General features: G+C 42.3%; 1 protein-coding gene across 1 annotated transcript in view; it reads right to left on the reverse strand.

Annotated features, from left to right (window-relative positions):
• NOB1 (NIN1 (RPN12) binding protein 1 homolog) overlaps positions 1-23,981 on the reverse strand; it is an 86,216-nt gene that overhangs the window by 25,983 nt on the left and 36,252 nt on the right. The window contains exons 6-8 of the mRNA XM_078671101.1: positions 22,486-22,743; positions 5,250-5,347; positions 4,758-4,902 (exon numbers count right to left, since the gene is read on the reverse strand). Coding sequence (XP_078527227.1) covers positions 4,758-4,902; positions 5,250-5,347; positions 22,486-22,743 — 501 coding nt within the window. The remainder of the gene's footprint in view (positions 1-4,757; positions 4,903-5,249; positions 5,348-22,485; positions 22,744-23,981) is intronic.

Below are 23,981 nucleotides of genomic sequence, written 5' to 3' on the forward strand. Positions count from 1 at the left end.
CGCTCTGTTTAGCAATTGCTAAATGAGGGCACACTAACGGTTCTACGTATGCTAAATTTCAACCCATCACTCCCCAGAGATCTTCCCGATACCCAATTTATCACCCACTTAATATCCTCAATATCAGTTGATTCCAGTACTCTTGCAAGTAATCCATCAATTCAGGGAGCCTGGCTTCATTCAGTAACTTAGCTACACAGGTCAGTCTCCTCTGTGCTTTTGTGTGATCAAATCTTTATATTATACCACAACTCTATGCTTAATCTCACCTATCTATGTAGGCTATGTCTCTATGTAATACCAGACAATGACAGACTAGTGTTTGTGAACTGATGAGGGGCTCTTAAATAGAAAAATACATTTTTTCTTGTTTGTGATTTTCCAACCACAAAGAAAACATGGTTTTCAGCACAAGATACACGTGGTATAACGTTTAACATTTTTCAGTCGAAAAAATATATTTACATCTAGAATGACCATTTCTATTGTACATCCTAAGTAAATGTTTTACTGCTCAAATCCAAAAGCCAAGAGGAAGATACTCGCACTTGAAAACTCTAGCAGGAGCCCAGCAACATCTTTACAATATTCAGGCTAGGTATCCAAGAGGAAGGAAACATCCCTAATATTAAAATTATAGAGCAATTAGCAGAATTCACCAAACACTAAATAATCTAAGCTTAAATTATTTTAAGCAGCCATTTCATCAAAGACATCCAATGCCTTTCTGTAGATTGCAGCCAGTGGCATAACCCAAAACGATGAGGCCCTCTCCATAATGTGATGAGGGGGCACCTGAGTCTTCCATTTCACACAGATATTCATGGACTGTGGCCTGAATGGGGAGCCCCAGTCAGGGGTTGAGGGCCCCCATTGCGAGTGGAGGGGGATTGCGTTACACACCTGGGTGTAGCAACAGAATGAAGGATATGCTAACAATCATAGAAAATCCTACAGCATCCCTACGTCAGTGCACAGAACAATTTATGGAGCCTTATAAAAGATGGAAACATCGATATCTCTATCAGGAGCAATCAATCAGCTTTGTTTCAGTAATCAATTTCTAATTATTCAACCACTAGAATCATTCGATATGGGCAACAGTTATGTTTACACTGAAAGACAAGGAGATCATGATCTCGCATAAAGAAAACTAAATAAAATGCACTAGACATTAAGGAATCACACTGACTCTACTAAGTAGCAGAATACTCCATTGTGCCCCTTAACATAGCAAATATCATATTCTTGTAACAACTTAAGGGCCTTCTAAGTCATCAGAAAGCTATGCTTTGGATAAAAACACATAAATAGAAAAGATAGTGGCCATCAATTGCTTTGGTCCAAGTAACTGGCAAACGTTATGCCAAGTAAAAATCCAAAGAGAAAGTGGATTAGCCTCTCCCCTTTCATCTGAAATTGTTGCATGTTAATCCAAAAATATTTACTGGCAATATGGCACAAGTCTGATGGCAGATGACAGTGACCCAGCCAAATCAGTCTGTCTGTTTTTTCGGTCTCCATAAGCTTCACTTTGAACTTACAATACTCAACCATTCATGCAGAAACAAGTGGACTGTTGAAACTTTAGGCCGCAAAAAACAGACAGCTATTGTTCCTGCACAGCACACCTGCAACACAGTAATGGGCTGTAATTCAGAATTCAAGATTTTGTCTAGCAAGAAAAGGCTCTTGCCCCTTCAGCCTAAATTGCATGATAATTTGAGAAGGGGAAAAGAGGTAGACTCTAGCAGGGAGAAAGAAAGCAGCTTTCCGCAAAGGCTGTAGAGATCAGGTCGGACTTTTGCCCTTTGGTCACACACTACAAAGAGAAAAAGACTGCAGATGAAGGAGAGGAAGGTTGTGAGGCACTGGGCCTGCATGTAGGCAGATACAAGCCCCTACAGCAATTACCACGGAGATAGGAGGCCTTATGCGAATACTACATGACAGAAGCAAGGTGGAAGGTAGCCAGCCTGCTCAGGGCCTAGATTGAGACTTTGAGCATCTGAGCTGGTCTACGGTCTAGAAAGAGAGAAGCTCTAGAAAGATCCTCCTGAAGACGACAACCAGCTGGTTAAGCTGAGAACAGCACATCCCACCTATGGAGCAACCAGCTTTGGTACTGGAGTCAGTCCCAGCTGGGACGTGGCCTGTTAGAGTGGTGGCATTTGACATCAAGCACCTGGAGGTGTCCAGCCGTTTGCGGTGTCCTATAGGTGGATGGCAGTCACAATAATGGTAGAGAAAACAAAGAAAAAAGTAAAAGAGGACATGTTTTTTAAGGTCTTGCAGGAACAGAGCAGGGAATGAGAAGACTGCAGAGGAGGTGGGAATGGGTTTACTGGCCCCTGCTAAAAATTAATTTTTAAATGGTAGCAGTAGAGAAATCTACCACTGCGACAGAGGCAGGTTTGGAGAAAATGGAATCGAAGGTCACTGCAGTGGAGGTACCACTAAAAGAACAAGACTTTCGGCTATTGCAGCAGGACTACAATATATTTTATTTAAATACCTTCATAGAGTTTATTACACCAGATATAAGCTCTGGCGTGCCGGGCTGATTGAATCCCCTCTCCTTAAGTTCAATGAATCCCTGCTCTGCCTGCGCTGCCAAATGACTGATGGTACTCTATACAGATGGTGTGGCAGTGCACAACACTAAATTCTGGCGGGGGTCATTACATGCCTCTCAAAGGTTCTCAGATGGGAAATCCTATACTCACCACGCCTGGCCCTACTCCAAATCACAGATGACATCGGGGGCAACACCTATAAACGCCATTTATTACTCTTAGGCCTTACACTGGCAAAGCACGACATTGCAAAGGCATGGCAAGATGTGTCCCCATCACTGGTTGGGGTGTGGAAGAGGGGGGTCTTGATTTTTGTATGGGTTAGAATTGCCAATCTTTAAAGCGAGAGGATGACCCCAGAAACACCCTAAAATTTGAAAAAGGTGGGCGCTATACCATGGGCTGCTTCTGGAACCCATTTCAGCGGCCTCCATGGATTAATATTTGACAATGTGTGGTGCTACAAGATGGATATGGTTGGAAATGTATGGATAATAGATCAACGTGGCTAGGCCCGACTTGATATGCAATGTAGAAGTAAAATGAAACTACAACTCCATGTTGGAGCTTTATGTTGTATCGTTGTTGTTTTTCAACTGTTTGATAGATACAGAAACATCAAAATCTTACTCACAAACATATATTTTGTATTGTTTGGTTACCTGGTGTTGCCAGGCCCATTGTGGCTGCTGACAATAAAATGTGTTGTGAAAAAAAAAAAGATAGAACAAGATTTTAGACTACGCACTCTTGAAGACAAAACCAGTGAGAGGGAACATCTGGCGATGGACCACAAAGTCTTTATATTCAGCAGGGAAAACACTGATTCTGATGGGCAATGGAATGGACCAATTTGAAAATGCACGGCGAGCAGTTAAAATAAGTGGCCTAGGTTTTCCCTCTATAACGTGTATTTGTAAACGTGTATTTGTAAAGCGCATGTTCACTGCTAAGGGTAACTGGGGGCTGAATAAAAGATATTTACCTAGGGTAAAAGGTTCACACACGTGGTAATGCAAGCTTTTTTTGAGAACAGTTGGCCCTTCCAAAAGGGGATATTAGTGAGGCTGTATACAAGGCCTAAAGACTTCCAACAGCATTCTCAGCAAGAACAGCTGTTCACAAATGTGGTACCAAAGTAGTGGCGATTCGAACCCCAGAACTCTGAGGTTGGGTTAATGACAGCAGCTTCCCTGGAAAGGGCGCTTCAGGTGAATGGAACGGTGGTGTGCCTGCTTCCTGAGCAAGCAAACACAATGGAGACAACTCCAGTTAATATGTAAGAAACTTGCGGACACGGTGTTAAGGCTGCTGTCTTGAATTTAGGCCAAAGTTTACTGAGTATCTGAACCTCTTCATTCCTTCCGGTGTACCCCCACCCCGTTTATTTCCCTCTACTCTTTCCCATTTATTCTTCATTTTTTCTGATGAAAGGCATCCACATGTTTGGATACTAAAGGTGTGCCTACTGGACTGGGAGCTAGAGGACTTTTTTTGTGAATGATTAGAGGCCAAAGGATTTGTGGGGAGTGGAGTATTTTATATGACTGTGTTGGCTTGATGTACATCTACCAATAAAAACAGTAAAATTAAATAGCATCATACCTGTAAGTATAAAGTAATGTGGAAGGCTTCTTGGGGGCCCTTGTATGTTAAAAGTTTAAAGACTAGCTGTTGTAAACAAGCTTTCAGCCTTCCGACTTAACGACAAATGCACAAGACTTCAAGCAAACAAATTACCCAAATGTTATGATTTTGCTGGCAATGTTTAATTACCATGCCTAAGCCAAGATGTTGAAGGCTGTAGCCACCAGAATTGCTGAATTGACAAAACGGTATCAAATATATTGATTGAAAAGTTATCAACTGCATGGAAAATACATTACTCCAATTTCAAATTTCGCCTGCTGACTTCCTTGGTTGGCAGCATGTCAATCCTTTTACTCTTTTGTGGTGAAATGCATCAGTCATTGTGTGCTGCTCAGAAGCAAGTCACAGGACCTACCCCATTATAAGCAGTTGTGTGATGTCATGACTTACCATCACTTCGAGTAATTAATAAAAAGCTGTTGTAAGCACTGGAGCACACAACAATGCAATCCAACACTGCAAAATAACCGGCCGAGGGGTTAGATTTAACTAGCACAACATGAAACCTGAAGTCAGGAACCACCTTCTTACCCGGAGTCCTCGCGTGTTTAACACCTTCGGATTTCGTGATAAATGCATCTGTGTACTGCCGTCCTTGTTCACGGTTACTGCTACCTTTTTCAGAGTTCTGTTCCCGCAGCTGGGGCAGAACACTTTGGTCATGTTGGACGTTGTCCTGGAATAACAGATCACATTAACTGGTTTGGATAATGACATTATCACTTCAGTCCACAAGCAGCAAGAAAAAAATATCTCCGTGTCTCTTCCTCCCTCTGACCAAACACACCGCGCAAAAAAATAGATTTGAATTAACAAAATTACAGATCAGAAAACTAGTTGTAAATGTAAATAAACAAGGACATTTGCCTTCCAACACTAAGGTATCAACAAATTGGTCAGCAGCAGGTCAGCATTAACAGGCAGCCATTCCACATCAGCACTGATTCTCCTTACTAGAAAGGAGTAGGTAGGCCATCTAAATGAACACGATAAGCACATGCATTTTACCAATGGCACCCTCACCTGAAACAGCCATGGCAGCGCAGGATATAATTCCTCGTTTGCCGGATCAGCATGCCACTCACAGCTAGCACGTGGATACCCATCTGAATTAGCACATTCTGAAAAATACAGAGATTCAACAAGAACAGTTGAAAACAGTGACTTTGGAGACAGCAAGTGAATCAGACCAGTGGATTTAGGCTGGCAGGGTTCTGAACATATCAGTCAATACAATGATGCTCTTTTTTAAAAGGGTGCCACATGAGTCAGGATTAAGGGGGAAGCATGCTTTCCTCCTGAAAATTTTTTTTATTACTCCTTACTGTGGTCTTAAACGGTTAGCCCTATATACATTAAAACATTAAATTCAAAGCGTTCCTTATCACATAAAGAGGTTTAATTTAAAATCAAATGGTTCATGGTCAACTGAGATTTGGAGTGGTTGGAGTAGGGAGCTAGGTCTCATGTTGGTAAGGACTTTGAGGTCCCCTCTAATAAACTTTTTTCACACGCCAATATCATTTAGCAGGCACCAGTTTTTCATGAAATGTGTGCATGTTTATGAAGGTGGTGGGCAAATTGAGTATTTAATATTGAATTTTCAGTTATCCAGGCACTTGTATTGAACTGATAAACATGCGCCGCCTACTTCTATGTTGAAAGTACACTATTACTGTATAAAAGAACACAGATGCAACTTCAAATAAAGCTCACACATCTGTAGCCTGAACAGTAAAAGGTTTCACTAGCTACTGACGATCATGGTCATTTGATGGCCTTTTCAAATTGGCTGCTACTTTTATCTGAAGGGTAGCAGAGGTCTACTATTCCATTAAAGCCCTTATGTGACTCACAATTACTCAATGAAGTCTGCTCACTGAAACTGATGAACTAATACTGCACACACCATTTTCTTAAAGTTTGTCATTCCAGGATGGGATGGAGCTTCTAGTTAAACAGCTTATTTATTTAAAAATAGGTTGAAGAATTGCTTTATATTTCAATCGGTTGTAGTAAATAAAGCAAATAAGCCCCAAGAATGTAGGGCACACCATGCCAAGCCCAACAGAGATCTGCCTAACAGAGTAGGTCCGAGGTCTACCCACTTTTGCTTAAAGCAACAGCATCAAGTCGCCCAATGATGTATTCCACCTAATTGCACAATCTGATTTGCTGGAATCCCTCAATGTGATCCTTGTCACGATTTGTGAACACCCTGACTGCGTAACCCGGTGGGCCGGAGGTCTGCTCACTTATGCATAAGGCAGCCCGATTAAATCGCCCAATGTTGTATTACATCAAATTGCACAATGTGATTTGTTGGAATCCCTCATAGGGATCCTTGTCACACTGAATATCTGTAAACGCCCTGATATTATAAGCTAAGGCCAGTGTTTGACACGGTCATCAAAATCTGTTTTCAATGTGTGCTTTAGAAATGCTAATAATTTATGCAATAAACTTGTGATAAAGGATACCCCATGGTGAGACATGCTCTCAATAGAGCATGGTATACCGCAAGAGAGCTTATAAATACCTAAAAGAAAATTGCTAGACACTACACTGACATGCTTAAATATCCGTCTGTAGTTGATGTTCCAATCAAATTCCCAATTCAGTCAAAAAACATCGGGGCATTTTACAACAGTTTCTCTTGTTTCTTTCAGGAGAGGTAGACACAGGGGGCTTCATGGACCAAAGGAGTCACCACCCGGCAAAAGCTCGACCCTGACCACACTTTGGGTTTCTTGAAATCAATGGTCCTTGTAGGTGTGACAGTTGCTCAGTTTTACATTTCTTATGTCACCAGTGAAGTAATATGTGAAGTGATAAGCAGTGCATTACAGCAGTGCACATTCTACTTAGGTCAGTTATGTATAACTGGTAAATTTCAAGTGTATGTTTGGGCATAAAATAACAGTATCTTTGTATTATAAGGAAGACATACGTATAACCCACTTTAACCTTTGTTTTTCAGTTCATTTCTATGGTTTAACGTAAAGTATGATCTTTACTTAGGTCTACGGCCATCCACCCCCCTCAGGGTGACAATGGCCCACAGACCCCTACTCTTCATTAGCCTTTTTTTTTGCAAGGGTCTTCTGGGACTACACGGGGGCTACGGTGACTCACAAATGAATAAAGTGGACAGTGACAATGTCCAGAAATGTACCTCACATAAGAACTAGGGGAGTCAGGGTATCCCTACCCCATCTCCTTTAAAAAAATAAAATGTAATTATTTTTTAGGACTGGAGGACAGAGTCCTCGAGTCATCTAATGGCAGCCACAACAGTTTTCTTCCTGCTGCGGTCAGCCAGTCACAGCTCTCAGCGACAGGTCAAGCAAATCAGAATGCTTTATTTGGACTTCTGGTACCACGGGACACCTGCAGTGCTAGATATCACTATTTTTTAACCTTTTAATTTCTCTAGAACACCAACTCACAAAAAGCACACTTTCAGGGTAAAGATCTAGCTCTTGACGAATTTGGTGTTAAGTCTGGTCAGCTATTGTCTCTGTATTGTCTAAATTTCATCATGGAAATTGCATGGGGAAAAAAGTGCTCCCACCCTCACTTTTTCCCCCCCTTAGACTCCGCTTGATGGATCACCCAAAAATGTTCGAGGAAGGAGCAAAGGTGGCTGCCTTTTTTGGGGAGAGGGGGTAGGAGGGGAGAGTCAAAGCTTCGGTAAACAGTGGTAAAGATGCAAGCAAAACAGAAAACCTTCATCTTTGGAAACTCTGACTTGCGTATAACTACACCGTGGTGACTACCGCTGGGTAATACAATTTATATGCATTTGAAAAAATGTTTAACAACTATGTCATTCTTCACTCGTATTGGCCCATAAATCCTTAACCATCTTACTCACCTATTACATACCAGGTAATGAATACATTGCGTACAATGGGGAATTCCAGATTGGCATAATTGCCGAAAAGAGGCTCTTCGCTGCCAAGACAAACACAGAGTTTCACAGACAAACAAGGGGCTCAAATATTGGCCTACCCTGGGTAGTGTCTCGAAACATACGCTTCAAAGTTATACAGTTCAACCAAATACAATTGACCTTAATCCTGCCTTACTCCTTCTTGGTTTGATGCCATGTTCAAATACATGTAAATAGCAGAACAGGATAGTAGACCTGATGCTATTGTTAGGAAAACACCTTGAACACCCAGAATTGGAACTCCCCCTGACCCATGAACGCTGGTAAAGCGAATTAGGTTAATGGGCAATGGGGCAGCTATTAAATCTCAGCAGATGAAAAAATATGGTAGCACCTCCCTGACACACTGGGATACGATGATACCGCTACTACCATGCACTAAAGGCATGGAAAGATGCCCCCCTTACAACAGCGTGTAATATATGATCGAGTCCCCCTTTGTTGTCAGTTATAATATAATCACCGATACCTAGTGTAGATACATATGTGAACTGCATCCAGCTGAAAACAAACTTGGATTATGGTACTATCTCCGTTCCCTCAACACTGTCTAGAACCCTAATGCACTATGCACCAGTTACAGTTGATTTGATAGGTAGTTAATGGCGCAAATCTCACTGATCTGAACAGCCGAGAGCAACCCCACTTCGGAAGAAAGACAACTTGTAGTACGGGTGCACGATTTGGTGAAACAGTTTCATTTGATCTTGTGTATTAATCATGTTTTTAATTTACTTGTATTGCATTACTGTAAATTTCTTTATTGCAATTTGAAAAAAACAAATGTTATTTGTAGGAAAGTGCCCCTATTTACATGGTTACCCCCCCTTTGTTTGCCTGACCTCTGATGCAACCTGACTTGATGTGCCCTGGGTCCCAGCTAATCAGGCTCCCCGTGCCTGTATTCTTTCCCAAAGATTTACCATTGTACCCACAATTGGCACATCTCTGGCCACAGGTAAGCCCCTTGCAAAAGGTACCAATGGCATTGTGACCAGTGAAGGCCTCTAAGGGCTGCAGCACCTATTGTGCCACCCTTAGAGGCCCTGTACCTTAACACCCACACACTGCCATTCCAGGCAGAGTGTTTTGGTGCAGAGAAAAGTGAAGTGTCGAAATGGCACACCTACAACCCACTGCCTGAGGCCTAGGTAAGCCACCCCTCTTGCAAGATGCACTAGCCCTCAGGTGAGGGTACAGTGGCATGAGCTCTGTACCCCTACAGTGCCTAAGCTCATTCTTAGACACTGTAAGTGTAGTAAAGCCATAAAGACTATATGGTCTGGGAGTTGGTCATTATGAACTCTACTGCTCCATTATGGCTTTACTAAAACCTACGAAGTTAGGTAGCAAACTTCTCAGCACATCAAACCCACCCTGATGCCAGTGTAGGATTTAATGGAAAATTCACTCAGAGGGCCTCTTAGAGATGCCCCCTTGAAAAACGACCAGCCCTGGTGTGGTTCCTGAGTGGCTGCTAGCCAACTGCCACCACCAGACAGGTTTCTGGACCCCTGAGTAGAGAGCCTGCCCTCTCCCCAGTCCATCCTGAGTAGAGAGCCTGCCCTCCCCCCAGTCCATCCTGAGTAGAGAACCTGCCCTCTCCCCAGTCCATCCTGAGTAGAGAGCCTGCCCTCTCCCCAGTCCATCCTGAGTAGAGAGCCTGCCCTCTCCCCAGTCCATCCTGAGTAGAGAGCCTGCCCTCTCCCCAGTCCATCCTGGGGAGAGGTGTCATGCCTCATCCCAAAGGATGGGCTGGGTCCATGAAGGGGAAGCTTCAAAGGCCTGCTGCCTTTGTGACCTGTCCCTGCCTTTTGCTGCCCCCAGCACCTGGATCACACTGGTTCTGCCCCCCACTTTGGGTGGAAGAATCAGTGGGAACACCAAGATAGAAGAGAGGTGTGCCCACCTTTACTAACCCTACCCCTCTGGTGGGGGAGGCGAGGTGAAGCAAACATTTCATTCCCCACTATCTTGAAGATGAGAGGACTCGGCCGATCAGGAAAAGGCTTATGCCCCCCTCCGAGTGGAAGGTGGCATACTAAGGTGTGTACCCATCCCAAGAAAAGGACCCATTGGTCCCGACCTGCACAACCCTTTCAACACCCCTGAATATAGTATTTAGAGGCGACCCTGAACCTTGCCTCCTCAGATTCAAGGAAGAAAAAAGGACCGAAGGGGTGTGCTGACCTAGGAAGAGGACACCAACTGCTTTGGCCCAAGTCCTACACACCTGTCCCGTCTACAACAAGAACCCCCGCGAGTCCAGCAACCTCCAGAGCCCGGAGGACCTGCCCTGCAACCTTCTTACAGACTCTGTCTTCCGTGAGCACCGGATTTGCTCAAGCAAAGACTCACCTACAGAATCCGGATTCCAATGATGGGGCAATTCTACACCGCTCTGCACCCGAAGCCCATGGCCCGAGTGGCCCAACACCACGATGAGGTCTCCCCAGCAACACTGAACTGGGATCTGGTAATCCCAGACCTCCCTCAAACCTCAAGACGACGCCTGCAGTCTCAGCCTGAAGGGTCCCTCTGACACAGACTAGAGCTGGTAAGAAACCCTAACGACACCCCTGCATCCGATGCCCCACGGCCTTGGGTGGCCCAACGAACGGTGTCCATGCATCCCACAAGCACCCAACTTACCTCTCCAGTTGGTGGTCACCTTCAGGAAGTCTTCCTGCCGGATCTGCAACAACTTTGCCTAACCAAAAGTCTCAATTGAGAAGAACAGGATCCCAGATGTCTCCTTGGCACCCTGCACCCGGCCGCCCCAGTGCCGCTGGTAGTGCAGCTCCGATTGCTGGCCCCTGCAGTGCCGACCTTAACCCCAGGAGCTTTGTTCCCACACCCGAGTGGCCTGCTCATAAGCAGTCAATAACCAAAGGCCCCCTTAGTCCCATTGGCTAACATTGGGCCACTGCACTCTGCACATGGCAACCTGAATGCTGCTGGTGGTGCAACTTGAATGTGCCTACCTAGACCTTGGTTCAAACCCCCAAAACTCCCACTTTTAAGACGTTTACTTACCTGTGAAACAGATATCCATTTTTCTCCAATAGGAATACATTTTATGAGATTTTGGGCCTAAAGTGTTGAACTGTTTTGTATGGGTGAAACAGCAACTATAACTCAAGCCAAGAAAAGTCTTACTTACCTTGTATGGTGAGATCCCTCGGTGTGGTATCTAGGCATACCACCCCAGTACCCAGTGTAATCTGAAAGTAATCAACAAGTATTCTCAAAGTAAAGTAATTACTGTGTAATATAAAGTGCTTTTTAAAGTCGTACCAACCTGTAACAACTGCAAATCCGTTAACTATTGCATTTCTGTGTAAAGGTTTACCACTGAAAGTATATTTTACCTACCTGCACCAAGTCCTGCTTGGTTCTAGAAATAAAACACAAGTATACCGTTTTTATACTTACCCAATTTGTTTGGATTCTGTTGCAGAGTGTGTGCCATCGGTCTTGATTGAGTAAACACAATCAATGCTTAACACACCATCTGGATAAGCCGAACTGCTCGCCCACACTACCACAAAGAGAGCGGTTAGTACTTACCTAATTTAGCCTCTGCTATACCTCTGGGGACTCCCTGTACTCTGTGCACATTATACCTTACTTTGGTATAGCATATACAGAGCCAGCTTCCTACATTATTCTTCACAGTAACAATAAGAGCCTTGACATTGTGTACACTTGGTTCTCGATGCAGCACATTAACATTAAGAGCTGTAGTAAGAGTTAAAGTGAATTCCTGTTTTTCTCATCAGTCATCACATTGCCCATTTTGAGGACTGGAAAGGGAAGTCAGGAGTTCCCAGTAGATTGGAGCTAGTCACAGGATAAGTCAAGACAAGTTATACTGTACAACAAGTCATGAGCTTCCACTTTTTACAAAAACTGAGATCATGATTCAAAATATTGGATTACTCGTAAGTCCTTGTGTGGAAAATCTGAATCAACAAGTTGAAGAAGCATTTTCACACATAATAAAAATAAATAAAGACACGTTCTATGGTTTTCAAGCAAAACCAACAAAATGTATTGTTTGGATTTGAAAGGACTTTTGTCTCGACAGACTAGTGAGCTCAAAAGTGGAGCAGATAATTTAGTTACTCTCTCAAGGACTTACAACTTTTTCAGGTATTTAAAAAGCAAAATACAACCATTGAGGTGATTGAATTTAAGCAAAATGAAGTACACGTTTTCAATTAAATCATGATATGGTAAAGTACATCAACATTTCCGCGTGTAATCTATTTAAACATTAGTACAACTGACTGATTTAATGATAAACATGCCAACAGAATGAAATCTTTATAGTTGCAAATTAAAAGCAACATTTGTCTCAAAATTGTACCACATTTTTTCCTTGAAGAAATTTTTCCTGTGTACTTTGTGTGCAACTGGCATTAGGATGCCCAGTTTAAAAAACAGGCAAGTGACAACATTCAAACATATATTACCCTGCACATGTTCAATGGACCTTAATGTTTTTGCCTACAACTCACAGAAGTCTCAAACGAAAATACGCCAAACCGACAAAAGGCAAGAAACTGAGCCAGCCATTATGTGACAGCCAAGTATAGTATACTTTAATATAGGCTTTTGTATTTCAGTTTTGAGTGGCTAGACTAAGGACTCCTATGGAAATTACCATGTTAAGATAAAAAACACTTGTTTTGGTCAGTCGGCACCAGATTTGGCATGCTGAAATCTTGGGAGTCGGATCATTCCCCAAACTTGCTCAGTGTCTGGGTTGAAGCTAGATAGCTCAAAAGGGGACGGGCCAGTTGCCCAACAATTGTGCCCAAAACCCAAACTTCCACCCTAACTTGTACTGGATCTCGATCAGCAGATTCAAGGCTGCTTCTGGTTGGTACAAAAAGTAGAGAGCATTTCTAGCTCTTCGGAGTCCTTTTAAGAAGATCAATTGGTAGAATATGAATGTCAGTTGTGGGAGGGATGAGGAAACGATTCAAGGGGACCAATCTCTATATAATCTGATCAAAAGTCAATGATCAGGAAAGCATTCGTTCAGAGAACTAGATGCAGCAAGACAAGAGGATTACCAGGGGATACTTCAACTTCAGGGGCACAGCTTGTAATTGGCTGGGGCAGACTAGGTTTTCTGGTGGTGTGGGGCATGCAAGGAGCATGGGGAATCCAGTGGACTCAATAGCAATTGGGGAAATGTTGGTTAAGTGACAACCAGAACTAGGATTCTCTCTCTCTGGAACTCAAAGGTCATGATCACTGGTTCAACAAGTTTTGGAATGAGGATGGCCTGCCTCAGCCAAAGACACCCATTGCCATCCTCTTCCCTCAAGGCCTTTGGCACAAGGCGAAAATTCTATCAGCCCTCCCATAGGTCAGGCACCGACAAAGTGAGGCAGCCCAGGGACAATGAAAGCTCATTACAAGGCAGAGGTAACATGTTCTTTGACCCTCAGGTGAAATAGAGGTCCTTAGTGTGGGGAACCCCTGCTGGGCTGCTTAACCAGGTGGTTGCTATGCAGGCTTCTTCCTCAGGATATCTACCATTTAGCAGTCAGTTTGCTGGACTTCGTACTAATAGCCTATGGCAGAAAAACGCCTCTCTTTTGGGCTAACAGTAAGTCATGTTTCAGGCGTGGAATGTCTTATGTGAAGGTTGCTTTGCATTTCTATAGGGATTTTATTGCGCAAACAACAGTACCATATGTTGAGAATTAATCAACTAGGATGCTCCCCACAGCTCGTAAATTGTCATACAACAACAGTTTAAGAGCCTCAAACATACCTCCGAAGGTTTCAATCCCTATAACGCACCAGGCGGTTACCACTACACCAGCAACTAACTTCTCAAATTCCAGAAAGTCCCAAGTCACCCTGACTTAGAAGTACCAACAAAGAGAACTATAAAAGACACATATTTCATAATTGAACAGGGACAAGACAAATGGTAGAAAACCACTATACAAATATGATAAAATTATAAACTGCCCTTGCTGTAAAATCTACCTTTTTAGAGCGACTCGCCCATATCGTTTTAATGAAAACATATTGCACCAACATCATAATGTCAAAGAACCTTCATTAAAACCTGAAATATCGATAAAAATGCTGGATACTTTATTAATGTCTTTGAATATCGTTTTTCCATTCCCATTTTGTGTGAAGTTTTGCGAAATGGGGGGGTGGGGGGGGCGGTGTGTATTTTTTATTAACAACAAAGAACTTAACCCAGATCAATTTCCAAGAATAGCCATACAAGTGGACTGATTTGAAAGTATTCCAAACAGTTGCATAGATCAAGAATCCTCTCAAAATGTGGACAGAGTAGGGTTATTTTTTACTAAGCATACCACCAAAGAAGGGAGAGAAGAAGTATGGTGGCTCATAGAACACCCCAACACCACATGTAGGGCTGAGCACGATGGAGAAAGACAGTAATCTCTGAAATATGGGACTCAGCTCTGCAATAAATACTTAGACTGGAGAAGTAGAGGTAAGAAGAACACTTCACAATAATGATGGAATCGTGCATGCTGTTCAGGGCAGAGCTGGTGAAAAGAGAGGGCCAAAGCAAATAGATAAAGATGGGGGCACGCAAGAGGAAAGGAGTACAAGACAGAACAGTATAGGAAGGCCCATAATAAATAACTGACAAGTTACATAAAGCAGTTGTAAACTTGAAGGTAGGGTGGTACACCAAGAAAAAGAAATAGACTCAAACAGGAAGTAAACGCACTCAATTTACAAGACAGCTGGGAATTTGTGAAAAACCACAGGCATGTTTATTACGAAAGCAGATCAACACCTTGCGGGACTGAGTAAACTAAGGGTTACCAATTCGCACTTTTTGGCCATGCCTGAAACTGGCGGAAATCTGGTTGCTATAACACACTAGAAGCCCACAAATATCTACAGAGAAAAATAAATGCACAATACAAAAGAAATGTTTTTAAAGGCGTGGAACAAGGTTTCTTTGGAAGAGGAAAAGAGCAGGCACAGGGACTATTATGGAAGATCAGTATTTCTAGAAGCAACTGGATAAAGTGTAGAAACATTTGGGCTCCTATGAGTACATGCAAGACTAGTGGAATACAGAATAGAGATTGAGGTGTTGCCTTGTGGCTTCTAGTAGAAGAAAATGATTCCACTCCTCTGTGAATGATGAGGCCTTTACCAAAAAACAGTGAACGAGAAAAAACATAGGCCCCAATTCTGCCAAATCAGATTCTTCTACTCAATCTGCACTAAGTAATGATTCATAAAATAAGATGGGTGCCCCCCCGTTATACCTCTCCTGACACATATTAACTTATAATAAATAATAGGTCACACTGGGATGTTTTCTAAGCAGTGCACAGAGCTCTATCGGATTTTTTTTTTTTCACAACAATTTTTTTATTTTCATTTGAGTGAAAGCAGAGCAAAAGGCGTGGTTCTCCACAATCAGGAGAGCGCCACCAAACATTGCAGCGTAGTGTACACACATCATAATAAAAACCAAGGAATAGAAGAAGAAATCAAGTAAGGAACCCCCTCCCCAACCCTAGTCCCCCCAACAACTCCCAATGCCCAACACCCCCACTACCCACCCCTTATCCCACCCTAACCCAATGCACGTGCAGTAGACACTCAGTAACATCGGTCGTAAGGCATGACACCGCAAGGAGGCACTCGGGTACCAATGGCTATAACTCTTCCTCTTGCACCTCCGGGGGATCGAGAAGCAGCCCCCTGTACTCCGCCCATCTTTTCCAGATCTTAAAATGCTTATTTGGGCAGCCCCTCGCCTCAAACACAGGTCGTTCCAATCCCATATAAAAATCCAAACCGGCCTTCCATGCACACAGGGGGGGGGCCCGGACACTCTTCCACGCTCTGGCTAGATCTCGCTGCCACTATTAAGCCCAGTAGCAATAAGTGGCGCTTGTAGATGTTCCCACCCACGCCCTCGAGGACATGGAGCAAACCCAACCGGTGGGTGCGCGGGAGGTCCCACCCCAAGACCTCAGACAAGCAATTCCATACACCCCTCCAGAACCCAATCAATCTAGGGCATGTCCACACTGTATGCAGCAGTGTACCCACAGCCGTGCCACACCGCAGACATTCCGATGAGCCAATTAGACCAGCCTTCCAGAGGCTCTATCGGATTTTTAAAAAAAAGTTTCAAACAAAGAATTGAAAATCAGGACTTTTACTTCCACATAGAATGTTTTAATGGAAACCTTATAGTTCCAATTGTATTTATACTTCTTTTGTTAAAAAAAACCCATAATTTTATTTAGTGGATAATTGTGTTGGCGTTCTGGGGAGTATCCTTCAACAGAGGAAAAAATGTATCCAAACAGTTCTATAAACAGAACGTTTTTCATCATTCTGAGCAAAACACACAGCCAAAAGGTAAAGTTTTACGATAACAATGCTTAATCTGGAGAGCACACAAAAATATTCGCAAACCACTACACTTTCTATTCCGGTGTTTTAATGCAATGTATTTCATATGGGTTTCTGGGAGACAAGCTAAATGTAGTCTTGCGAAAATATTAATTCTGGAACCTTTAATATACATTTGTCGTCTAATAAGGAAACATATAGGAACAAACACTACACCAATGTACACAAAGATCAATTATAGGAATATTTAAAGAGTCTTTATAGAGAAGGTTTTCCGTTCATTAATCTACAAATTCATTAAAATGTATGCTTCTCCTAGTAGATTGGGCCCAACAACCATTCACACTTAAAGAAACTATGCCAAATTTTCAACATCACTCAACTTTACCAGTTTCATAGTTTCAAGTTTCTAGTTTCTCAAGCCCAAAAAAGTAAATACAGCAAAGGTTTTCTGTTTAAATCTCCACCTTGTAATGAAGGTTCTATTTGTTCAAAGATCGGATATTGTACCTGCACGTATTGATGTTGCTTTTTAATGTTATGAGCTGAAGATTTTGATTTCATACTGAAATTAACCATAGGTGTGTTTACCAATGTTAACTTGAATTTACGGGAGTTTTGTTCAATATACCCTTTACCCCATGCACATTTGCCTGCCTATACAGCGTTCTGAGAATCATACTTCTCATAATTTCAGATAGGAATTAATTTTCTAGTTGAAGGTCATGTGATGATTATATTACAGTGAACAGAGTTTAGGCATGGATATATCCTACACTTGTTGGTTTAAATGCCGATGTGAATCCTGAAGCCTACCTCCTTTAATTAAATAATCTTTGAAGTTGAGTTTTCTGTATAAAATGTTCACATATGGTCTTTTGGAATCATCTGTAATGCTTGATCAGTCTGCAAGTGACAGTAAAGTGTGAATACATAATTTTCTCGATCTGCTTTTATTGTGCAGTGTATGGTAGAATTATTTTCAATTTCGGATTAGTACTCTGTTTTGGTTAGAGAGCTTGGTGGGTTGTCGTATGTGCACACTGTTCTTGGGCATTCATGAAGTTGCTTACAAACAGCTACTATGGTCAAACAAATATAACACTTTCTCCTCATTTCTTGAAACAGCTATTGATTACATACATTTCTCCATATTCATTTCAACTGCCTGTCGGGTAATGTTGCAAATAATGTTTTAGGACTGAAACTCTCTGGTCTTGGCAAATTAATCTCCTCCGTGCTCTTCACACAGATGTCTGTTTTTTATGTTCCTTGGTTTGGAATAATTGTAGTGTCGAGGGAGGTAACGGCTGGATAGCCCAATGCAACTGTGAGCAGTATCATAGTTTGATGGTATTTTCAAAATGTTCTCAATTCTGTAACATCCAAATTACTATGATACCACCAATAAAGTGACACCACCACTTAATTTTTTTTTTAACCCCACTAGGGACATTGGAATACATGATAATTCTCAAGAAGTGCTAATTTAGATTTGTATATTGATATGGCGCATTATTGCCCATGGACTTAGCAACTATCTTAAGGTAGCAAACTCCATTGAAATTTAGGTAAAAGTGCAACTGAGCAATTACACGACGAAATTCATCAGACATTTTGCCTCTGGATATAAAGAAAGCATATCTGCTGTTTTGTGTAATTTCTCCATATGGGGCATCGAACAGCACACATTTGTTTCAACACAAGAGAACGCAATATCAGTTTCATCATTTGTCTGATTAGATCCATATTGTACTTGTTTGATTGTAAGGAAGAAGTTCCCAGAGAGGATGCCCCACGTGTTTTTCTGCATTTTCAACTACAGAGCTATTACCTAATGGTCTCAGCTGTGGATTTTCCATGTGTAACAAAAAAAATCTTACTTTGAATCCTTTATGTGAAACTGAATTCCTCACTTTTTAAGAGGTGCACACGTGCTTGAAAAAGATTCCAGTTCAACAAAGAAATGCACGCAATACTACCGAAACCAAAACACACAGAACCACTACCACTACCCAATGAGTGGTCCAAGGTCGCCCCTCACCATCCCAACGCTATTTTTAAGCCAGCCCTTCACATTTCTTGCTATCCTAAATCATATTTTGTAGTACCACAGATAAGTCTGGAAGATGCTCCACTGAGACTCAATAACAGCATTTCCATATGGCTCTACCGCACTGAAAAGAAAAAAGTCCCATTTAGGTGATCGAGGATTTGAAATACAAACCACAGTCAAAGATTCAATGTCCAGATGTCTGTGAGGGCAAGTGTATTCTCAAGTTTTTGAATTTTATTGGCCCCACATAAATAATTTAAAGTAAATGCCAATTAAAAAAAAGACACAAATGACAATATCTTTACTAAGCAAGCAGTGACAACAAAAAGTGTTTTAAAAGCAATGTTTTTCCCCCACATTTGAAGCATCTTCGGTTTTTAGGTACCGGTACCAAATAGCAGAAGCTGAGCATCTTAACATCCACAGACATAACAAGTCTAGTCACTGCTCCAAACAATGGCTACCAATTTTATAAACCTATCCTCTGTTCCCTCCTCAGTGTGAGTTTTCGGAGTAGGAAAATTGAAATTGATGGTATCAGCTACCACATAATTTCTCCTGTACACAGTTCCATAAGTCCACGAACGGCCTAACTGCCTCTAACTGGATTCAGAAGCAGAGGCCTTCCAGGAAGCAGCCATAACAGACATCTCTATGTTATGCTCCCTTATGCATGAACATCTTGACATTTGTACATGCGAGTGCTGTCACTGTTCATGGCCCAGTTATTGTTGTACCTCATTGCGAAGCTGCATCCATTTATTATTGTGGTCATTTATGGCCTTACGAACAAAAGTAAAATGTGTGGATGTGTACAACACAAAAAATGACGGGTGCCAAGACTAACCAGATGGGGTTTTCATTTAGGTTCATTTGCCATGTGCCCAAGTATTAGGGCACCATTTTTTAACCACATCAGCGCTAGATTTTGAATGTTCAATGGAGCTTGTATAGGGTCTTTGAAATCCCAGACACAGGATTCTGATGTCTTCAGAGTAGAATTCCTGCAGGACTCTACAACAAGCTACAAACCTATTGCACCCTGAGCCATTTTGCACAACACAGCAACCGTCAATGGGTCTACTCATGAGATCGGGTGGCCCAGAAGATGACGATAGTGACTCGTTACATGATGGAGATAGAGAACCAGAGGAAAAGCTAACTGGTCAATGATTATTATTATTTTTTTTTTTTAATACGCAAGCGTGGGCTCACAGCACAATGAGAAGCATAACGCCTTCACTGACTACACAATACTAGCATCTACATTTTGGCCTCCGGTACTACATCATTGTATGTAAAGGGGAACCACTTTCACTAGATACAGACTCACTCTTCACAATGGAAGCTGTTTCCCCCAAACATGGGTAGACTAGCAGGGCTGGTGACACAAAAAGTAGATTTCCTGGCAGCCCCTGGATGATTTGAAACTGTAGCTTGAAGTGTGTAGACAAAACATGAAGGCGGCGTTGCTGATGGCCCACTTGACTGGATTTATGTCCTCTTGTTGGTTAAGTAGGGGAGCTATATATTATATATTACTGCATTATCTATTATCTATCGTAATGATTGTACTGTCTGCTGAACAGCATCTGTGCGCTCTCTTATAGACTGATTCTGGACATTACGGTTTTGTCAAAAGACCACACATTCCTTCTGACCCTGCTTTTCAACACCATTAACATGGATATTCCATGGTCTCTGAACGCACTGCGTTAAGGGTGGCGGCCTGTCTCTAGTGCACACCCCTCCCCGTATGAGCAACAGCGATGCCACAGCAGCTTTTGCTGAAAATGTTGAGGTGGGACTATCACAGGTAGTGGGGTAACTTCAAATGGCATGAAAGAGACATTGTTCTTGTCATTGATACTAGGTGACAAGAGAATTAGATAAGCAATAACAGTAACAACTTATTTTTACAAAGTTCTTCATACACCACTTTTGTCTATAGTGCTGTAAAGCCAGGTGCTAATATTACACCGTGAATGGTATTCAATTTACTAACCTGAAAACAATGGAGGGCAGATTCTTCATTGTCAAGGTGAAAAATCAGTGAGATTCAAATCGCTAAGTTATAGCAGCGAGTGACCAATACAGATTCTGTAGTTGCGAGGTTACACTTGTAACACGACCCTCACTTACATCTGTTCTAGAGTCACAATGTAAAATGTACTAACTGAGTACCACCCGGAATGCAACAGCAGACATGACACTTTGGCAGAGTAAAGAAATAGTACTCTCTTGCTGCACATTACAGTATGCTCTCCTACTGTCCAGCCTCTGACCGCTTATCTCCTTTGGTCTTTTACCGCACTATCATCCTGCACTCCAATGCCCCACAGTGAAACATACTTCAAGCAAGGCTGCATAATGAACATTTATATTATATGGACCGAGATGTTCGGACTAAAGTCAGAATCACTATAAGTGTAATTTTCATCCAGGGTTATACGCCTGTCTGCCTACGGCAACAGTCCATTGCATAATTACTGGAAGACATGTAATAACTGGTACGGTCTTTTACACACTAACCACCGAAGGACAAACATAGTCCACCTTGCAGATCTCAGTTATATATCTACTACACTTTTTATCACCATGATATGAGAGTTGACTCTAATGCAATCCAACCAGACAGATCTCCAATGCAATGCCCCCAACAGTACTGGTCTAGGTTCATAAGACCTCAAAGTGGACGACCCAACCAGCAAACTGGACAAAAAAAATCAAAACATCACTGTGTGGAATCATAAAGCTGATCAAAGCTGCCAGCAGACTATGTACCGCAGGCTAATAAGTTACCTCTTGCTCTCTCTCCGACACTTCATCACATGGCCAACACCCCATAACATAACAACCAGATCTCAGTGGTTATATCGCACAACATGATAACACTTCCTAGAGAGGATCATAACAAAGACAACACTCTACAAACCACACAGTCTGCATGGTGTAAAGTGATATCGGTGTTAGCTCTCGAGTTTCAGCAGCCCCACGCGGAGTAGTAAAATCTACATTAATAGTATTATAGAATACAATACACTTGATGGAGGATGGGACAATCGGATAGTTGGTCACAATCATGTTTTAATTTAAATAACCACTACACTCAACCCATTCAAAGCTCCTTATCAATGTACTTGTACACAATGAGAAGTGTAACCAATGTGAAGTGTATCCTTGTGAGTCGTGCTGTGAGATATGTTTCTGTAAGCAAATAATAGTTCCCAGAGTAGGTAATATTTATTATAGCTTGCTAGCATTTTGTAGCCCTTTCACTTCCCTTATAACATAAATAATTGTCATAAAATGTATGGGAAAACAGAGAAACCAATACAGTGAAAGGGTTACACAGCTTATGAGATGTAATGACCAGGACCACTCAACATTGTCCCCAGTTATCAGGCCTAGAACTGTGAGATATTACCCCTTTAGATGTACAGAACGTCAATAAGATCTTAAAAAGGAGCAGTCGTTTTTTCTGAATGAATATTCTGAAAATATGTAATATACTGGGCTTCTCTGCAGGCACATTTCAACAAACAAATCGAGTATAATGGTGAAATGTGTAGGTACTTTTCTGTGCAGAAGCAGCATTTCTTTCTAGTTCACACGTAAAACATGGGGTAGCAACAGAACATTATTACTTTGAGTTCAACTGAGCAAGGCTGCAAAATACAGATGTGTACATTTATCACATGCAACAAATAGGAGATAGAATTAAAAAAATATATATATCCAAGTTTTGTTCAAGTCACAACCACGCTCCCAAAAGGCTTTCCAACAAGGGTAACACATTCAACAGTAATCTCCCCGAATGACGTTCATAATTAAGGTCCCTTTACCTGCATAGCAAAGTCAGTGGTGAGGCAGCCGACCTTGACATTTATGGGTGGTTCCCCAGATCTCATATCTAGCTGGACCTGCTTAATGTTACTGGGAGTGATCCATCCTCCCCCATCATCATCTTCCTCCTCCTCCTCCTCCTCGTTGTCTTCTTCCTCGCTGTCAGTGCCTGTTGTATCCAGAACTGTGCCAAGGTCATCGGTTGTTTCCTGTGGCTCCCTGTGGATCGCCACACTCACTGCTGCACTTGGAGAGCTCTGTTTATGGACGGAAAAGAGGGTAAATGCCAAAGGGACTCATGCATATAGAAGCATTGATCAGATTTCCTCTCCAATCTACACCTTCCATCAGTTTTTATTCTTCATTATCCTCTGTAAAGGACATGGTCTATGTATTTGTATTGCAAATCTTCTGCCTTTGAGATGGCTTCATAGCGTTGATCGAGTTTGGTACCTTTTCACACCACAAACAGATTCCATGGCTGAGCAAAGCCTGATGTTTATTCTGAGCTGTGTTAAGTAGCTAGCACTGTAAAGATATCTTATTTAGATTATAAATTAGTTAGGGACAGCAATAGGTCTTGCCAGGATGTTTCCATCCTGGAGATATCTGTCTTGCACACTGCCTGGCAGGTTTGTTTGTGTGCAAACTAAACGCAAGTACTGAGGTCTAGATAGCCATCACCTGCCTTATTTGGACTGTGTTGGGTGAACCAAACACATTTGGTATAGACCAGTCTATAAATCGAATCGGCAGGTTGATGACATAGTTGGTTAAACTTGGGAATGGTTATGTTGAGATCTATCCCGATTAGGATGTTGTGTTGGATGTTCATGTCTGATACTTAGTGGAAAGCTTAGGGAAGCACGTTGACACCAAACTTACTGGCATATGCATCAACGTTCGTAAATACCAGTCGGTAATACCGAAAAATAACGAATCGCTAATATGAACATGCAAACCGCGATGCATCAAAGTAATCGGTAAAAATTACCGAGTCGGTAATAATCGCTAATAAAGAACGAGTAAACGCCAGCGCGAGTAACAAAAACCGTATTCGGAAATACCGAGTCGGTATTACCGGATCCGGTAATAGCGGATTCGGTAATACCGAAAACGGGAAAATAACGCGACGCTTCGGAAGCAGGCTGATGACATCACAACCAGGAAGTAGGACACCCACGCTGCATTCAGTGTCCGGAGTTGCACAGAGGAGGAGGCAGAGCTCAGGAGCTGAGGTCCCACACTGAACCAGATGCAAGCAGGTGCAGGCAGCATAGCACCTGCACATGGGCAGGTATGGCGTTGGTCCGACGGGTCTCGTGCTGCAGTAAGGGTGTCAGGTCTGCTATTAGGTGCATTATCATGGCACGGTTCAGTCTGTACTTGGCGTACACCTGTTCCTCGGTCTGCCCCAGCAAAGTGATGCGAACCCTGAAGATCCTGTCCTGTATCATCCTCCTGCGCTGGGCCTGGGCGTTGATCCTCCACCTCC

The sequence above is a fragment of the Lissotriton helveticus genome, chromosome 12, assembly GCF_964261635.1.
Source record: "Lissotriton helveticus chromosome 12, aLisHel1.1, whole genome shotgun sequence".
Lineage (NCBI taxonomy): Eukaryota > Metazoa > Chordata > Amphibia > Caudata > Salamandridae > Lissotriton > Lissotriton helveticus.